This window comes from Carcharhinus amblyrhynchos, chromosome 24 (genome assembly GCF_965287045.1).
Source record: "Carcharhinus amblyrhynchos chromosome 24, sCarAmb.v2.hapA, whole genome shotgun sequence".
Classification (NCBI taxonomy): domain Eukaryota; kingdom Metazoa; phylum Chordata; class Chondrichthyes; order Carcharhiniformes; family Carcharhinidae; genus Carcharhinus; species Carcharhinus amblyrhynchos.
This window is the reverse complement of record NC_137347.1, coordinates 18,925,053-18,945,462: the sequence shown is the minus strand read 5'-3', so window position 1 is coordinate 18,945,462 and position 20,410 is coordinate 18,925,053. Positions and strand designations below refer to the sequence as shown.

At 41.9% G+C, this 20,410-nt stretch overlaps 1 protein-coding gene across 2 annotated transcripts in view; it reads left to right on the top strand.

The window, feature by feature from the left end:
• Positions 1-13,551: 13,551 nt before the first annotated feature.
• Positions 13,552-20,410, top strand: part of rragca (Ras-related GTP binding Ca) — a 48,005-nt gene continuing 41,146 nt past the window's right edge. For both annotated transcript variants that reach the window (XM_080211358.1, XM_080211357.1), the window contains exon 1: positions 13,552-14,014. In XM_080211358.1, coding sequence (XP_080067484.1) covers positions 13,625-14,014 — 390 coding nt within the window. In that variant the 5' untranslated portion in view covers positions 13,552-13,624. The remainder of the gene's footprint in view (positions 14,015-20,410) is intronic.

The window sequence follows — 20,410 nt, the reverse complement described above, 5'->3', positions numbered from 1 at the left end:
TTTAATATGTGTGGTATTTTGTTCTCTAAAATGACCATCAATGTATAAGTTGAATTTACTAATCTGGTGTGTCATGGATAGTTGTTCCAACATAGAAGGCATTCTTTCTGGTTGTATCACACCTTGGTATGGCTCCTGCTCTGCCCAAGTCCACAAGGAACTACAAAAGGTCACGAATGTAGCCCAATTCATCACTCAAACCAGGCTCCCATCCATTGACGCTGTCTGCGCTTCCCGCTGCCTCGGCAAAACAGCCAGCATAATTAAGGACCCCACGTACCCCCAACATTCTCTCTTCCATCTTCTTCTATTGGGAAAAAGATACAAACATCTGAGGTCACATACCAACCAACTCAAGAACAGCTTCTTCCCTGCTGCTGTCAGACTTTTGAATGGACTTACCTTGCATTAAGTTGATCTTACTCTACACCCTAGCTATGACTATAACACTACATCTTGCACTCTTTCATTTCCTCCTCCATGAACGGTATGCTTCGTCTGTGTAGTGCGCAAGAAATAATGCTTTTCACTAATACATGTGACAATAATAAATCAAAGCAAATCAAATCAACATATGAAATGATCCTCAGCAAAGTCCTTCTGCCTCAGGTCTGAAACAAATCTTTTTAAATTCACAGTGCAGAGGATTCAGTGACAACGTAGAGATTCAGTGGCAGTGCACTGTGACCTGGGGAGTTCAGGTTGCACAGCTCTTTCTGATCTTGGCTGACAGGAAAGTTTCTCTAAAGACTGGTAAGCTTGGGGTCAGGGTCAGCTCTTATGTTGAGTTCAGAAGATAATTTTAGCATAGAACAAATTAGTTGAAGAGCAACCTTAATCGCCAACATAAGAGGCGACCAGAGGCAGGGCAGAGAGAAATAAGGAGAAAAAAAGGAAATGGTTTATATAAAATGACTTTGCATATGGTTTATTGAACTTTGCTCAATGCTTTCAATTAATGACAATAATTATTTGCAAAATGGTAACTTGCAGATTGGAGAATAATTGTTTAAGAATATATTTTTCTATTTCTTCTTTGCAATTTTAAAATCGTGCTTTCTCTCTTTACCTCTCCATTCCCTAATTAGGGGTGCGAAGATTGTTTATTTATTTATGGAATGTTGGCATCAAGGCCAACATTTATTGTCCTTGAACAGATTCGTTTGTTAGGCCATTTCAGATGGCCTAAGAGTCAGCCACATTGCTGTGGGCATGGTGTCACATGTAAACTAGACCAGGCAGAATTCCTTCCCTAATGGGTTTTTCATGGTCACCGTTAGATTTTTAGAACATAGAACATTACAGCACAGTACAGGCCCTTTGGCCCTCAATTCTGTGCCGAGTTATGTCCAATCCCAAGATCGAGCTATCCCCTCCCTATAATTCTGGTGTGCTCCATGTGCCTATCCAATAACTGCTTGAAAGTTCCTAAATTGTTATTGTTATAAATAATAAATTAATTATTGTATTCAAATTGCACCATCTGCTGTGATGGGATTATGAACCTAAGTCCTGACAGCATTACCCTGGGTTACTGGTTCAGTGACAATACCTCTCAGCTAGCACCTCCCCATTGTCTGTTTCAAGAGCTACAACAGTGCACATGCCCTGCCTGATTGTACTTGTCTGGATAGCTTTTTCTGTTAAATCTTCTTCTGATTCTCCTTGAGCTGTGATTCTCTCTGATTGCATGAATGAAACTGGTAGTCACTGGCATGAACTTACTCTCTGCCACGTTGCAAAGCATAAAGGCACATCAATGCATACCACCACCCTTTAAACATATCAGTAACATGTAAAGTTATTTGAAGTGCCTGCGTCGGTTCCTCTGAATGCTAACCCATACTCCAAAGATGTGATGGTTAGATTGATTGGCTACGCTAAATTGCCCCTTAGTGTCAGGGAGATTAGCAGGATAAGTACATGGGATTATGGGGATAGGGTCTGGGTAAGATTGTAGCCGGTGCAGACTTGATGGGCTGAATGGCCTCCTTCTGCATTGTAGGGGTTCTATGAATCTATAAATTAGTTAATTTGGTGTGTGTTTGGATTATGATGTTTAAGGGACTTTAATATTCCACTAATAGTTATAAAACATCAACAGATAGAAGCATGTTAACTCTGGTAGGCATGGAAGTATGTCAGTATTAACATAATTAATTGTCTTAAATTAGTAGTTTCATTAACTAGCCAATTTAACAAATAGTCTTTTTTTTTTGTTTTTAATCCAGTTCAATCCAATCAAGTCCAATTCAAAGTCTCAACAAGTTGGGACATTCCCGATCCAAGCTGACAAGACAGGGCTCTCACCTCCTGTCTTGGGCTTGATCTACATGATCCAAGCTGATTGGAATAGGTGCAGCTCCTCCTCCAAGGCTTGGTCTCATTTGCATCTTAGTCAAAAGGCCGAGACGCCACTTTTAAAAATTGCTTCAAATGAAACTGAAATGTAACCTAATGACTTCAACCAAATGCAGTATGTCGATACTACACTTGATCTTAGCCAAAGTGAGAAATCTGCTCTAAACTAAGAAATAAACATTTCCAGTTTACTTTGTAAAAAGCATTCATTATTTAGAATGAGTACAGAGAAGGGGTGGCGCAGTGGTTAGCACTGCTGCCTCACAGTGCCAGGGACCCAGGTTTAATTCCCAGCTTAGGTTACTGTCTGTGCAGAGTCTGCAAGTTCTCCCCGTGCCTGCATGGATTCGCTCCGGGTGCTCCGGTTTCCTCCCACAGACCAAAGATGTATGGGTTAGGTTTGATTGGCCATGGTAAATTGTCCTCCTTCTGCACTGTAGGGATTCTTTGATTGCTGGAAAAAAACTCAGCAGGTCTGGCAGCATCTGTAAGGAGAGAAACCTTTCCAGTCCATTTGGCTCTTGATTAGAATTAAAGAGAGGGAGAAAGACATGGAGACTCCATTGAAGAAAAAAACAATTATGTTCTTGTTTCAGATTCCAGCATCTGCACTATTTTCCTTATTTTAGTGTTTGATCCACTGCCATTTCTCTTCCAGGAATGCCTTTCTTGAGGAAGTACTGCTTTTCTGTCAGACAGATTTTCCGTTTGTCTGTTGCTCCTTTTCTTTAATTCTAATGTTGAGCCAAACAGACTCGAATTGTTAATTCTCTCCCGGCAGAGGTTGCCAGACCTGCTGAGTTTTTCCAGCGTTCTCTGTTCTCGTTTCCAGTATCCGCAGTATTTTGCTTATTAGTTATTGAGCTGAGATACTGTATACATTGTGGAAACATTTGTTTGTGGGTCTTGCTGTAGTGGCCCCTGCTGGCCAGAACCATACCTTCATTATTCAAATCCTTTTGGATGAAGGACGATGCATTATGAATTAATGGCTATATTGTTTCAGTAAAGAGAAACACTGAATCACATTCCAAATTTCTCGATATTATTATGCATTAATATAGAATAAAGGATTTTCACAGTAACTTCATTGCAGTGTTAATGTAAGTCTACATGTGACACTAATAAATAAACTTGAAAACTTGAAACTTAATATCAGGTTTCATTCTGAGGCGACAGTGCTGTAAACTGAGATTTCCTGAAGGTATGAATATAGAGAAAGCACATAGAATGGCTGCAGTGCAGAAAGAGGCCATTCAGCCCATCAAGTCTGTTCTCACTCTCCAAAAGAGCATTCCATCCAGGCCCTCCCCTCTGCCTCATTCCTGTAACACTGCACATTTACCATGACTACTCCATCTTAACTACACATTTGTGGACACTAAGTGCACGATCTGACCGGTTGCTCACGCCATACTTCTGCTGCCGTGAGGCCGGAGAATTTGGCAGCCAGCCAAATATCTGTTCGCTGCAGCGGGATGGGAAAATCCCACTGGCATGAATGGCTGTAACATTCCAGTCTCAGGGGCAATTTGGCGTGGCCAATCCATCTAACCTGCACATCTTGGAATCCCGTGCTAATTGATGACCTTGTAGTTAGGTTTTTTTTTTGTTCATGAGATGAGGGAATCCCTGGCTGGGTCAAGATTTATTGCCCATCCCTAATTGCGCTTGAGCTGAGTGGCTTGCTAGGTCACTTCAGAGGGCATATAAGAGTCAGCCACATTGCTGCAGATCTGGGGTCACATGTAGGCCAGACCCGGTGAGGATGGCAGATTTCCTTCCCTGAAGGACATTCGTGAATCAGATGGGTTTTTATGACAATCGGCTTTGCTTCCATGGTTACCATTACACTTTCAATGACGACTGTCAAGATCTATGGAAATAAGTTTAGCAGAAAAATCTAGTAAGTCTGCAACTCAGGAACTCAGGTAACATGGTGGCACAGTGGTCAGCACTGCTGCCTCACAATGCCAGGGGCCCAGGTTCAATTATAGCCTTGGGTCACAATGTGGAGTTTGCACACACTCCCTGTGTTTGTGTGGATTTCCTCTGGGTGCTCTGGTTTCCTTCCATTATTCAAAGATGTGGGGGTTAGGTTGATTGGCCATGCTGGATTAACCCTAGTGTTAAGGGGATTAGCGGGGTAAATAAGGAGGATTATGGGAACAGGGCCTGGATGGGACTGTTGTCAGTGCGGGCTGAATGGTCTCCTTCTGCATTGTAGGGATTCTATGAGACCCTGAGGAAATCTATGCAGAAATAGGACTTCCGATATAATTTTGCTTGCTTTGAAAAAGCCACAAGAGGTTTTAACAGTTTGGTAGTTTATATTGTTGTAAGAAAAAAACCAACAACGTGCATTTACAATGTTTGTGCAACTCAATTCTGGCAGGTGTGACAATATGGTACCATATAGTTATCACCCAATGTATTGACTTCATTTAATGCATTCAGTGACAACTATATGGTACCATATTTAAAATACCAAAAGGACACATAGGCAAATTTCAACTGAATTTGGACTGTGGGGTTAATCAAAATATTAAGAATCCATCTCTGGGTTTCTTGTATATTTTCTGTCATGTGCCAATTTATCTATTGTGCAGCCATGGCCTTGGGGCAAACCAAACTGAAAGGCATTGATAGAGAAAAACACAATATAAAGCTAAGCAACCATTACTCAGCAAGAACATCTCAAAACATTTCATACACTTTGAACTGGAAAAATATGTTTGAAAGCAAACTTTCTATACTGGACAGCATTCCGTGAATAGCAATGAAACGAATGACCAGTTTATCCGGTTTTGGTTGTTCAACCGAGGAAACAATCATCAGCCAAGACATTTGCTGACATTTAAACAATGCTGTGGGTTGGTCAGACAAAGACAGAGAGAGGGGGAGTGAGAGAGGGGGAGTGAGAGAGGGGGAGTGAGAGAGGGGGAGTGAGAGAGGGGGAGTGAGAAAGGTGCATAGGCAGTATCTTAGTTTAACATCTCACCCAAAGAACAGCACTCCCAACAATGCAGCCAAAGTGCTAAAGGTACGAATAAGTAAAACAAATGTATGTCAAGTTGTTTCAACTTCTTGCATTAACAATTTGTCAGCAATGAAAGTCAAAATTTCATTTTGAAATTGTGTACCATGTTGTCCTAAGAAGGTGATATTTTCAGGCTCTAATATGTGAGTAAACAAATGGGAGACTAAATAGTCTTCATAGATGATTCTTAGAATGACCCTTCTAATTGACTTTTTCATGGAATAGAATCAAAGAATCTCTACAGTGCAGGATGAGGCTATTTGGCCCATCTAGACTGCACCAGCAACAATCCCAACAAGCCCTATCCCGTTATCCCACTTATTTACCCTACTAATTCCCCTGACACTGAAGGAGAAGTCTCACACCAGGTTAAAATCCAACAGATTTTTTTTGGAGCATGAGCTTTCAGAGCGCTGCCCCTTCACCTGATAAAGGGTGCTACCAAATAAACCTGTTGGACTTTAACCTGGTGTTATGAGACTTCTTACTGTGCCTACCCCAGTCCAACAGAGGCAAATCCACATCATGGCTGAGGGAGAATTTAGCATGTCCAATCAACCTAACCCACACATCTTTGAACTGTGAGAGGAAACTGGAGCACCCAGAAGAAATCCATGCAGACACACAGCAAATGTGCAAAATCCACACTGACAGTCACCCAAGGTTGGAATTGAAGCTGGGTCCCTGGTGCTGTGAGGGAACAGTGCTAATCACTGTGCCACCGTGCTACCCTTTTGGTGACAAAACTTTCATTGCCCATAAAGAAATGTGCACATGAAGAGGTATCCCAAATATCTTAAAAGTAAGAAGACTAGTTGTTTATTATGTATTAATTTATATTTTCCTTCCTTTGTTTGAGTGTTTAAATTTCTGTGCAATATTATTGTGATTTTTTTTTCCCTTTGCTCTAACTCACCCCTCTTACAGTTTAATGGTGCACTGCTGGTATATACCAGCTTTGCCTCACTTCAAAGAAAACATTGTAAATGAAGAACCTATCAGTGCAGGGAAATTAAATCATACCAATCAGTAGATGGCATCATCTGTACTTGAAAACGAATTAGGTTGGTTCACTCTTATGGCAAATACAGCAGATATAGCACATTCACAACCACATGCTGAGATATCATGCTTGACGTCACTGTATTCTTTTGTCAGTCCAGTGACATTATCACTATGCCACTGTTTCCCGACAGAAAGACCAAAGCATTGTTGTGATTTCAATAAGAAATCAGGTATAGCTCTTGGGCTTAACGGAATCAAGGGATATTGGGGGGTGGAATGGGATCAGGATATTGAATTTGATGATCATCCATGATCAAAATGAATGGCAGAACAGGCTTGAAACGCCGAATAGCCTACTCCTGCTTCAAGTTTGTACGTAGCTATTTTCCTTACATCAGTGGTTTTTAACAGGGTTCAGCTTGCCTCATTGTCTCCATTGGATTAATTTGGGGAAACTCAGCTTAGTTCTGCTTCTGCTTTCTTACCACACATTTGAAGCTCCGTTTAGTGTAATAGATCAGATTTTTATCAGCCTGTTATTGACATGGACGTTGTTTCACTGGATTCCAATATTATTGCACCATATATAATAACTTGCATTTATATAACATCCGTCACAATATGCTAAAGAGTTTCACAGCCAATTAATGACTTTTGAGGAATTGGAGGAAACACAGCTGCCAATTTTCACATAGCAAGGCCCTGCAAACAGCATGAGATAATGGCCAGATAATCTGTTTCAGTGACGTTGATTGAGCGATAAATTTTGGAGAAGACACCAAGTAGAACTTTCTTCTTCTTTTCAAACAGTATTGTACAATCTTTTATGTCCACATTGTTATATTTTAACGACAGCAACTCTAACAGCGCGACACTCCCTACCTCTAGACCGGAGTCTAGATTTTTGCTCAAGTTTCCATGCGGCTTGAACTGACAACCTACTGATTTAGATATAAACGTACTGCTACTGATATACTCCAACTAGCTGCAGTTGGATGGGAATACATCCTTTAAATATGAGCTGGCATGTTATCATTTGCACAGATAGCTGGCAGTATGTGCTTGCCAACTACCCAAGAGGTGGTGGAGTGGAAGATGGGGGAGTGGCGGGGGGGGGGCTTATTTAAATAGATTAACTATTTGTCCCGAAGGAGCACCCCAGTATAGCCTATTGCAGTATAGTGAGGCCGTGGAGAGGGCTTAGCTCTTGCTGTCTCGCTGAAGAACAAATGTGCGCAGATTAGATGGATTGGCCATGTTAAATTGCCCATTAATGTCCCAGGATGTGTAGGTTAGATGGATTAGCTATGGGAAATGTGTGGGGTTACGGGGATAGGGTGGGGAGAGGGCCTGGGTAAGGTGTTCTGCCAGAGAGTTAGTGCAGGCTCAATGGGCCAAATGGCATCTTCTACACCGGAGGGATTCTATAAATTCTATGAACTGCTGCTCTTCACAGCGCCTGTTTCTTGGCCAACATTGGATTTGTTGCCCAATAGATCATAAAAATACTGGCTATGTAAGAGGACGCTAACTCAAACATATTTATGAAGATCCCTTCTGAGCCAGGCAAGTACTTTGCTGCTGTCTAAACGAATGGTGAGATGGTGATGAGTCATTAAAAACACAGAAGACATTTGATCCATTGAGCCCCTGCCAGTGCAGGAAATCAGAGGTTAATCTAATATTTAGATTTTAACTCCTGGATGGTCTGATTTGCACAGGGTAGAGGGAGTTAAAATCCCTTTATAATTATTTGCAGAATATGTTAGATTGCAATGCTGTTACCTCCAAGCCTGCCCCACTCTGGGAATCAAGCACATCGCCTAAGCCTCCATTTTAGTGCAATACTGCGAATGTATTACACTGTTGGAGGTACTATCTTTTGGATAAGATGTCAAACTAAGACCCTGTCTAACTATTCATTTAGAAACCGTTCAAAGGTGAGGGAGTTCTACTGATAACCTGGCTAATTTTTGTCCCTCAGTAAACACCACAAAGATTAACTAATCATTCATCTAATCTAAAAATGTGAAGTATCAATTTAAATGCATTTTTGTGTTTTTTGCAATAAGGACACCTAGATTGATTTTGGTGGGGGATTGTGCGGGAAGTGATGGTGGCTTAATTCTTTTTTCCCCATGTTATAACTTATTTTCTTTCTTTTGTTACTTGTATCATTGTAGACAGCTGCTGTGAACGCCAGTGATATGGTACTGCATAATTTGAACTGAAGTTCGCGTTTTATTTACATGACAGAATGATGGCACGTTCTGTACATATTACCATTCTTTCTGGATCTCAGTTGTTTTCATTAAATTGTATGTGAAACCAACTATGAGCACATATACACTTCCTATTAAAAGTTGAAGTGAATGCTCAAAATCAGAAAATAGTGGATTTAATCAAAGCTGATCAACTAATTCAGGAGTTGACACAATCCATTCCTCATAAAACCTCAATTAGCCATTAACACCATCAAAGTTGATGGTTCCAGTTAGGATAGATGAGGTGCATCCTGTTCCTAAAAGGGAAATGGCTGAATATGTCTGTAATTGGAGGCAGAAGTTTCTTCACCAAAATCCCTTTATTTGCAAACTCTAACAGCAATATACAGAGTGCTAGTAGTTAGCAATCTATCTCCAGGGGTGTCTGAGAAACTGACACTCCCGGTTAAGTATAAGGCAAAGACTCCCTGATTGGCCTATCAAATAGATCCTTAATCAGGGATATCTTTTTGTGTTTAACCAAAAAAACAAAAACAACTTAAGGACAACTCAAAAAGGGCAGCTCCCTAAAAGAAAGGGAACTGCCGAAACAAAGACAATGCAGAAAGGAAGCTTAAAACATCAAATTAAAGTGTAATTAAAGGAGTCAATAATGCACCCCAGTCCCTGCAGTGGCCATGGGCATGGGCAGGCATGGAAGGCATCAACTGTGCCCTCAGACACCGCATCCTCCCTCTCCAGGCCGTGAATATGGCCACGGTAGAGGGGCATACAGTCAGCTTGGGTGAGATCCTTAATCAGGGATCTCTTTTGCATACCAATCAAATAAACAACTCAAATTAACTGAGGGACAAAGTAAAAGGGATACTCCCTAAAAGGAAGGAGAACAGCCGGAACAAAAAACAAAGTTGAAAGGAAAGTTAAAACATTAAATCAAAAGGGGACTATCAGGGTCGATAATACACCCCAGTCCCCACGGTGCTCTGTGGGCATGGAAGGCATCAACTGTGTCCTTAGACACCACATCCTGCTCTCCAGACCACGAATATAGCCATGATAGAGGGGCAGACAGTCAGGATGAGATCCTTAATCAGGGAGTCCATACTCCAGTAGGCCAACCTCAATGGCCTGATTGAAGTCATTACAATATCACAGCAGAGTAGTGACATGCTCGAGTTTAAATTCTAACTTTATTGGATTTCATCCAAATTTTCAAATTCAATGAGATGGAATCAAAACCTTTGGCAGCTGTTGCTTTGGTCACTTCCTAACTCACTCTGGCACTCCAGTATTCTCTCCCTCTTTAACACCTTTCTTGAAACATGCCTCTGAACGACCTGTTCTTTGGCCTGGTTTGATTTAGTTTCTAAATTTAAATCTGATTATGTGAAGCATTTTCGGATACTTTTCTACATTACTGAGATTACATAAGTTCAAGTCAATTCTGTTCCTGACATGGGATCAAAATCTGAGGAATGTATCCACATTTTGATCTGTAGTTGCATCCTGGAATGTTTTATATATATTTTATATATATGCAGTACGTACTCAAATCGTTCACCATAGTGGGCAGGTTGAGAACATAGTTGAAAAGGCTCACATGATCCTGGGCTTTATAAATCATGGTAAGAAGTCTCACAACACAGGTTAAAGTCCAACAGGTTTATTTGGTAGCAAAAGCCACTAGCTTTCAGAGCGCTGCCCCTTCGTCAGGTGAGTGGGAGTTCTATTCACAAACAGGGCATGTAAAGACACAAACTCAATTTACAAAATAATGATTTATAACTCGTGGCACAAAATGCAAAAAAGAACATGGAAGTTATGAAGAACTTTTACAACATGTTGGTTTGGCCTCAATTTAAATATTGTGCCCAATTCTGGTATTTCACTTGAGGCTGATGTGAAAGTTTTGGAGAGGGTGCAGAAAAGATTTATAAGAATGGTTCTAAGGATGAGGGACTTCAGTTATGTGAATGGACTGGAGAAGTTGCAGTTGTTTTCCTTAGAGTGGGTTGAGGGGAGATTGCTAGAGATTTTAAATATCATGTGGGTTCTGGACAGAGTAATTAGCGAGAAACTGTTCCACAGGTACAGGGTCAAGAATCAGAGGACACCAATTTAAAGTGATTGGCAAAAGATTCAAAGGTGAGATGAGGAAAATAAAATTATGCAGTTAGTGGTTGTGACTTGAAATGCCTGCTTGCAAGGATAATGGAGGTAGATTCAACTGTGGCTTTCAAAATGCAATTGGATAAGCACCTGAAGAAAACAAATTGCAGCAAAACAGAGTGGGATTAAATAAAAAGCAAAATACTGTGGATGCTGGAGAACTGTAATAAAAACAGGAAGTGCCAGGGGAAAAAAAAGCAGAAGTGCTGCAAAAACTCAGCAGGTCTGGCAATATCTGTGGAGGGAGAAATAATTAACGTTTCGAGTGTAATATGACTCGTCTTTGAAACTCGTGGAGCTGTAACTAAACTGATCCTGCAGTGAGCTGACACAGGCTTGACAGGCCGAATGGTCTGCTTGTATGAATCATAGACCTCTCCCTTGAGCCTGCTCCACCATTTAATGTGCTGCGTATTTTGGGCAGCATCGTGGTACAGAGGTTCGCACTGCTGCCTCACAGTGCCAGTTATCCGGGTTCAATTCCAGCCTCGGGTGACTGTCTGTGTGGAGTTTGCATGTTCTTCCCTGTGTCTGCATGGGTTTCCTTTGGGTGTTCTGCTTTCCTCCCACAGTCCAAAGATGTGTGGGTTAGGTTGATTGGCCATGGTAAGTTGCCTCTTAGTCTTGGGTAGATTAGCAGGGTAAATACGTATGGTTACAGAGATAGGGCCTGGGTGGGATTGTTTTTTGGTGCAGATTCCATGGACCAAAAGGCCTCCTTCTGCACTGCAGGGATTCTATGATTAATATATTCATGGCTGATCTCATCTCAGCCTCAACTCCACTTACCTGCCTGTTCACCATAGTCTATCAAACCCTAATTAAAAATATGCCCACCTCTTCCTTAAATTCACTCAACATCTCAACACCCACCATGCTCTGGCATACTGAATTTCACAGATTCATGACTCTTTAAAAGAAGTAATTTCTCTTCATCTCTGTTTTAAATCTGTCACCCCTTATCCTAAAATTATATCCAATCCACCAGAACCATTCGCACATCCAGGAAATTTTGGGATACTGTAACCGATGCATCACTATCTCCAACATCACTTCCTTTAAGCCTCTAGGATAGAGGCCATCTGTGCTAAAACATACAATGATTCTGTATAATTTGATTTGATTTGTTATTGTCACATGTATTGGGATAGAGTGAAAAGTATTGTTTCCTGAACACTATATAGAGTTTATAAAGTACATAGGGGAGATGGAAAGGCGAGGGTGTAGAATATAGTGTTGCAGTTACAGATAGGGTGAAGAGAAAGGTCAGCTTAATATATAATAGGTCCATTCAAAAGTCTGATTGCAGCAAGGAAGAACTGTTCTAGAGTCGGTTGGTACATGTTCTCAGACTTCTGCATCTTTTTCCTGACGGTAGAAGGTGGAAGAGAGTACACCCAGGGTGCATGGGGTCCTTGATTATGCTGGCTGCTTTTCCGAAGCAGTGGGGAGTATAGATAGAGTCGATGGGTGGGAGGCTGATTTGCACAAGGGACTGAACATTGTTCACCGTCAGAGAAACCGTGGCATTTAGCTATCTCCCATAGTCAATTTACAGGCAGTTTACTGCCTGGATTTAGCTAAATGATCCAGGGGGATTGTTGTACATTACAATCTCATATCTGATTGTAAACAAATCCTTTCCACCAGTCACATGATGGAGCTTGTACTATGGCCAGTCTGACTGGAATACACCTGTTACTTTCTTCCAGCTTCTTCGGTCGGGGAAAAGATATACGAGTTTGAGGTCACGTACTCAAGAGCAGCTTCTTTGCTGCTACCATCAGACTTTTGAATGGACCTACCTAATATTAAGTTAATCTTTCTTTACATCCTAGCTGTGGCTAATACACTCTGCACCCTCTCCTTTCTCTATGAATGGTATGTTTTGTCTGTATTGTGTGCAAGAAACATTACTTTTCACTGTATCCCAATACATGTGAGGGATTGATAAAGTAAATGTAGACCAAATGTTTCCTCTTATGGAGCAATCTTGAATAAGAGGCTACAGGTATAAGTTGACAAGATTTAAATCTGAGATGAGGAGGAACTATTTCTCCCAGAGGGTGGTGAACTTGTGGAACTTGCTGCCAATAGCATGGTGAAGTTTTAATCGTTGGACGGTTTCAAAGAGATAGGTATATTTCTAACAAAAATAGGGATACGGGGAACAGGTGGGGAGGTGGATTTGAGATCAGGGAGAGATCGGCCATGATCTGAGCAGACTGAAAGAGCAGAATTTGCCTACTTCTCTTCCTAATTCCTATGTGATAATAATAAACAAATCAAGTCAACCAAATTCAAAAATATTAGGGACTGAATCAAATCCATTCTTAGAAATTCAACCACTCTTGGACATCTGTTTTAAATCTGCCACCCCTTATCCTAAAAGACCTTAGGATTTAACCACACCCAGGCACCTCCTTCCCCCTCTCTGCAGGCATCAATCCTGTGCCATCTACCTGTCTCCTTGGCCCGGTCCCTCCCCCCCTTCACCTGACTCCCCCTAGCTGCTGATGTCCTGGCCCAGGAAAGGGGAAGGGGGTCAAAGGTCGTCAGCGCCAGTCAGGTGACGTTAACACATGACGGCCGCAGCCAAACCTGCTGGGCGGCTCGAGTCCTGATGGACGTGCAGGCGGACCAATGGAAGCCTGGACTAAGGGGGCGGGCGGCAGGCGGGCAGCCAATGAGCGGGAGGGAGAGGCGGCGGCGGGGGCGGGTAGGTGAGCCAAGCTTGGTTGCACAGTGCAGGCAGGCAGGAGCTCGAGCGGCAGCGGTGGTGGCCGGAGCTGAGCGGCGGCTTCCCCTCACCCAGCCCCGCGACATGTCCATCCAGTACGGGGACGAGGAGCCGCTGGCCGGCAGCTACGGGGTGGTGGACTCCTTCCCCAAAGACTTCGGCTACGGGGTGGAGGAGGCCGACATGGAGGGCGGCGAGTCGCAGTCGGACAGCAAGCCCCGCATCCTGCTGATGGGCCTCAGGCGCAGCGGCAAGTCTTCCATCCAGAAGGTGGTCTTTCATAAGATGTCCCCCAACGAGACTCTCTTCTTGGAGAGCACCAACAAGATCTACAAGGACGACATCTCCAACAGCTCCTTCGTCAACTTCCAGATTTGGGATTTCCCCGGCCAGGTGGACTTCTTCGACCCCACCTTCGACTATGAGATGATCTTCAGGGGAACCGGGGCTCTCATCTTCGTCATTGATGCCCAGGTAAACGGACTGCAGCCCCAATGCTGAGAGAGGATCTACCCCAGCCTCCGGAAAACCCATGATCTCATCCGGTTAAGATGGGCGGGAGAGGGCTGATAAGTTGTCCAGGTTTTAATCTCTGTGGTCACTGCAACAAGCTCCTGAGTCTTCAGGTTTTAATTCCTTCCCCTGTGGTCACTGCACACAACTCCTGAGCATTTTTAATCTCCCCACCTCTGTGGTCACTACACAGCTCTGAATATTTTCAGGTTATAATCTCTCCCCTCCTGCACTCTGGTCACTGCACAGCTCTGAGCATTTTCAGGTTTCAATTCTTTCTCCCTTCGCCCACCCTGTCACTGCACACAGCTCCTGAGTCTTCAGGCTTTAATCTTATCCACCTCTGTGGTCACTGTACAGCTCTGAGCATTTTCAGATTTTAATTCCTTCCCCTGCAGTCACTGCACACAGCCCCTGAGTCTTCAGGTTTTAATATCTCACCTCCTGCCTTGTGGTCACTGTGCAGCTCTCATCATTTTCGGATTTTAATTTCCCCACCTCTGTGGTCACTGCACACAGCTTTGAGCAATTCCAATCAGCTTGTACTGTATTGTTTTTACAAAAACCTCCTCCCTCAACCTGCTTGCTCAAGTCACCAAAACATAAGGCCATGTTTTTGTAAACATCTTTTAGAATCATAGAATCCCTACAATGCAACAGGAGGCCATTTGGCCCATTGAGTCTGCAGGACTTCTGGGGGTATTTTACAGAAGCCTAATCCCTGTAACTCCATATCTATTTTGCTAATCCCCCTAATCTACACATCTTGGGACACTAGGAAATTTAACATGGCCAATCCACCTAACCTGCACATCTTTGGACTGTGGGAGGAAACTGGAGCACCTGGAGGAAACCCACACAGATACTGGAGAATGTGCAAACTCCATGTAGACAGTCACCGAAAATTGGGATTTAACCTGGGACTCTGATGCTGTGAGGCAGCACTGTACCATGAAATGTTTCTCGATTACTTGACTAAATTGAGGGAGCTTTGCAGTAACTAAGCCCTAAATCGATCTGTTTTTCACCCAATATGGCACCACATGCCACATTTATACAATTCTGGTCTCATCTGTTCTTCCATTTGCAAAGCTGATGCATATGTTTATCTCATGACTTGCATCAGCTATTCACAGGGTTTAGCAATTTTATTTTGCGTAGAGAAGACAATAGATCAGATACACTGCATCCTTAGTGTATGAATCAAATTCAACTTTGCTTTGCAAATTGTATTTCAACGCAAGTATGCAATTGCTAGACTAGCTGTTTTATTCACGTGATGTGGGTGTCACTGACAATTTATTGCCCCATCCCTCATTTCTGTCAAGGTGTAACTTAGCTGCTTCCTTGAGCTGCTACATTCCAAGGGATGAAGGCACTTCCACAATATTGTTAGGTAGGGAGTTCCAGGATTTTAATCCAGTGGTGATGAAGGAGCAGCAGTATACTTCCAAGCAAAGGGTGTGCAACGTGAAGGTGATGATCCTCCTTGTTTGGATGCTGTCATTGTCCTTGGGTGGCAAGGTCATTTGGCTTTGGGAGGTGCTATTGAAGAAGTCCAGATAAGTTGCTGCAGTGCATATTGTAGATGGTACCCACTGCTGTCTCTGTTTACCACTGTTGGAACCGCTGAAATTTGGTGCTTTTTGTCCATTTTGGACCATCGGTGGAGGGGGGAGGAATTGTCTGGGACAATTACCTGGACTGTTTGTTTTTGTGCATGGGGGTATACCAAGCTAATTTCCAATTGAGTAAATGCAAGTTTTGAGGGTGTATTAATATAGTTTGACTAGAAACTTGGCTTATTCTGAAGCATAGATCTTCAATACGGCAGCCAAGATGGTGTTAGGGTCCGTAGATTCCACTGTAACTGCCACACTTGTCTATTTCTTGATGTCGCGTATGGTGAACTGAATTAGTTGACTTGCATCTTTGATGTGGGGACTTCAGGAGAAGAGAGATTATCCATTTGGCGCATCAGCAGAGGTGGTTGCAAACAATTCATGTACTGGATTCCACTCTCATTGAGAACAGATATTCATGGTGCCTCCCTTCCCATTAGTTGTTTAATTGCCCACCACTATTCACGACTGTAGAATTGCAGAGCTTTGATCTAATCCAATGGTTGTATTTTTTTAACCTCTGTCTACATGCTGCTTCAGCTGGCTAACATGCATGTAGTTTTGTTGTAACTCATCAGGTTGGCAGTTTGTTTTTAGGTATGCTTAATGCTGTTCTTGGCACAGATTGAACCAAAGTTAGTCCCCTGTTTTGATAGTAATGAGTGTGGGATTTGTCAGGTCATGAGGTTACCTGTGTATATTTATTTCTATATACTATACGGGGGGAAATACAATTCTGCTAGACTTGTTCAAAATCCATCCTATTTAGCACAATGGTAGTGCTACACCACACAATGGAGTGTCTTCATTTGAAGAAGGAACTTTGTATTCGCAAGGATTATGTGGTCAGTTCCACTGATTGTCACAGATCGATTCATTTGTCACAGACACATAAAGTCAAGTAAGTTTTTGTCCCCTGTGTTCGTTCTTTATCTATTTGCAGTCTCAGCTGTGTTCTTCTGGACTCTGCCAGTTTGATCAATAGTGGTGCCACCATGCCACTTTAAGTGATGCACTTTATTCAGAGTGCATTCTGTGCTCTTGCTATCTTCAGGATTGCTTCCAAGTGGAATTCAACACGCAGTATTGATTTTTATCAGCTGAGCCAGGGTGTTCAGTATGAGGCTTTCTCACCCATGTTTTATTTGCTGCCGTGAGACTTCATACAGTCTGGGCTTGATGAGAACTGAATGTATGCTGCTTTTGCCAGTTGTGGTGGACCTGTGGTTATTGATGCTACAGGACATATTATAGGATGGTGATGGGAGGACATGGCTGGAAGTTGTGATTCAGTGAGGATGATTATGTCAGGCTGTTGCTTAACTAGTTTGAGACAGCTCCCTTGGCTTTGGTATAAGTGCCCAGATGTTAGTCACTGTGCAGTCTGGGTGTGCCATGCCGTTGTTGTGTCCAAAGCTATTCTCTAGGTCAAGATAAGTGGTGAAATATTCTCAAGCAGATACTGTTTGCTCTATAGTTCAATCAAAGGAAATTTAATATCTGTGAAATGTAAAATTGTTTAGATTTCCTGTCCTATCAGCTGTTTAATATTAAAGCTGGAAGATTGAACACAGATAACTTATTTTTATATCGCATAGCACATTTAACTTGAGACAATGTCCCAAGGTGCCTCATATAAAATGTAGGAAGGTATTAGTCCAAATAACCAAAAGCTTTGTTAGACGTAGATTTTTGAGGGTGTCTGAAAGGAAGAAATTGAGATAGGCAGAAATGTTTAGGAAGGAAATTCCAGAGCTTGGGTCCTAAGCAACTTAAAGCCAGCCACTTCTGGTGGAGCAGTTAAAATCTTGGATGTTCAAGAGGGCTGATGTCTACTAGGGTTGTGGAGCTCGAGGAGATTAGAGATAGGGAGGATTGTGGGGGCTGGAGGAGATTGTAAAACTGGGGAGGGTGATTACTGAGATAGTGAAAAGTGAGACCGTGGTGCAGTTTGTAAACAAGAGAATGTTAAGATCAAGAAGTTGACTGGGAGCCAGTATAGGTCGTCATGCATTGTTCAAAGGTGAATAAGTCATGGCATGTTAAGACACAGACATCACAGTTTTGGATGAGCTCAAATTTAAGGACAGTAGAATGTGAGACACCAGCCATGGGTGCTTTGGAACAGTCAAGTTTGGAGAAAACACAGGCAAACATGAAATTATCAGCCAATGAAGATGTGGACTCGGATTGCATGTTATCTCAGCAAGAGTAATCTCATTGGTACTTGTAGTTCCATGTGCTAAGCTAAAATTGTATGTCTGTATCATTCTTTTCATATTTGGTTGCATCATGGAAGCCCAGTTGCTCCAAAAATGTTAACTAATGTATTATGTAACTGAAATCTCACTGCTTTAGGTGATTCATGACTGACCATAAGAGCAGACCAGAAACTGGGAATTCTGCAACAAGTAACTCACTACCTGACTGCCCAACACCTAAAAGGCACAAGTCAGAGAGTAATGAAATACTCTTGATTTGTGTGAGTGAGTGCATTCAAGAAGCTTGACACCATTCAGGACAAAGCAGCCCACGTTTAATGGCCCATCCACTACTTTAAATGTTCATTCCCTGGAGCAACTCACCAAACCTCTTTTGACAGCACCTTCCAAACGTACAACCTGTAGCATCTAGAAAGACGAGGGCAGCAGATGCATGGGAATAGCACCTACGAGTTTCCCTCTGAGCCCCACACTAACCTGTCTTGGAAGTGTATCGCCATCCTTTCACATTCACTAGGTCAAAATGCTGGAACTCTTCCTAATAGCACTGTGGTTGTACCTACACAACGTGGACAGTAGCTGTTTAAGTAAGTGGCTCACCTCCACTTTCTGAAGGATAGTGAGGGATGAACAATCAACGCTGGCCTAGCCAGCAAAGCCCACATTCTGTAAAATTAACAAAGTGTATTGCTGATGGTTTTACTGAAGGTAAATTGCATATACACACTTGTCAAGTAGAATGTGCTCAGTCCAGAAATAATCAGAATATACCATTGTCTTGTCCTAACACACATGCAATTTATTTTTATTATGAATAAGCCCCTTGTTTATGGCAATTTTATTCTTGTATGCTTGTAACCATGGCATATTTCCCCAAGATAAGGATGTTGCAAGTTGGTGCAACAGATGGTAGATAAAAGGTTTATGCAGCAATTTGTTGATTTTTTTTTTGCATATATCTTTGGATTACTCACGAAGTTGTCTTTCCACTTGGCTCACATGTATTAATTATTTTGACCTTTTTGTAGCAATGCAGCATTTCATTCAGTTTCTGTTAGATTTTGCCCTGCTAAAACGTAAAATTTCTATTTTGTTAATTTTAAGAAATGGGACATTTTAGACTTTTTAAAGAAAATTAACGACTAACAGAAATTAACATCTTGATCTTTACATTATTCCTGATTTCTTTTCAATGCTGATGTCATGTTGCCTTGGTAGCAAAAGTGACACGTTATTTTCACTTGTGCTGATGACATCTCACTCTATCTTGCCACCATCTTTCTCAACTTCTCTGTTGTGAAATATCAAATTGCTAATCTGTCGTCCAATTTTGGATGATCAGAAAATTTCTCCAATTAAATGTTGGGAAGATTGAAACCAAACTCAACTCAGAGTCCATCCCTCTCCTTGCAACAGTCTGAGATGAAACCCGTCTGTTTGCAACCTTAATGTCTTTGCTTGACCTCAAGACGAGCTTTTGATGGCATGCTCACACCATCACTGAGATCCCCTATTTCCACCTCCTAACTTCTAGATTTGTTCCTATTTCTGCTCATTGCCTCTACACTTGACTATTTTGATATACATCTGACTGGTTTCCCACATTATATTCCCTGTAAATTTGAGGTCATCAAAGACTCTGTCATATCTTGATTCACCAAATCCTGTTTACTTATCATCCTTTCATTCACTGACTTCGATTGGCTTCTGGTTAAACGCTTTGATATTCTTGTCCTTATTTTCTGATCCCTCCATGGTCTGGTCCCTCCCTATCCTTATAATCTCTTCCAGCCCCTCAACACTTCCAGATACTTGCACTCGTCAATTCTGGCCCGTTGAGCTTCTCCAATTTTAATGGTTTGTCTGAACCTTATGCTTAGTATGTAAACTCTGGAATTCCCTTCCTATCTCACTTTTCTGTTTAAGACACTCCTTAAAATATGTCCCCTTGATCAAGTCTTTGGGCATCTGATCGAGTATATTCTTATATGGCTTAGTGTCGCATCTTGTTATATAATCCTCCTGTGAAGCACTGTGGGATATTTAATGATAAAGATGATCTAAAAATATTATTGATGTTTTTCTTGGACTTTTTTATTTCTATAAGAATGTAAATAATTGCTTCTATTAACAATGACATTTGCACTGAATTTTCTGCAGTGAAGTTAGGGATTTGTACCTCATCAATACTCAGGCCATGTTTGCTAGCCCTGTTAAGTTGCATCATTTAACATGTCACACATTTACCCTTCCTGTATCAAAGTCACAACTTGGTCTTGATGTGTCTCAGCACGTCATCTATATTTTCTCTTTTGTATTTATACTTCCTGCTTAGCTATGGTGCCCATCATCATGCAGCTGTGCAGGTAGGGGAATTCTTTCATCACTTTCAGATCCTCTCTTGGTTTTTAAAATTAAGGTAGTAGGAGCTGTGAGAAATTGTTGTAAAACAGCTTTTGCTGAAACATGCAGTTGTTTTAACTGTTAAGCATTTTCAACGTGGGTCCAAGATT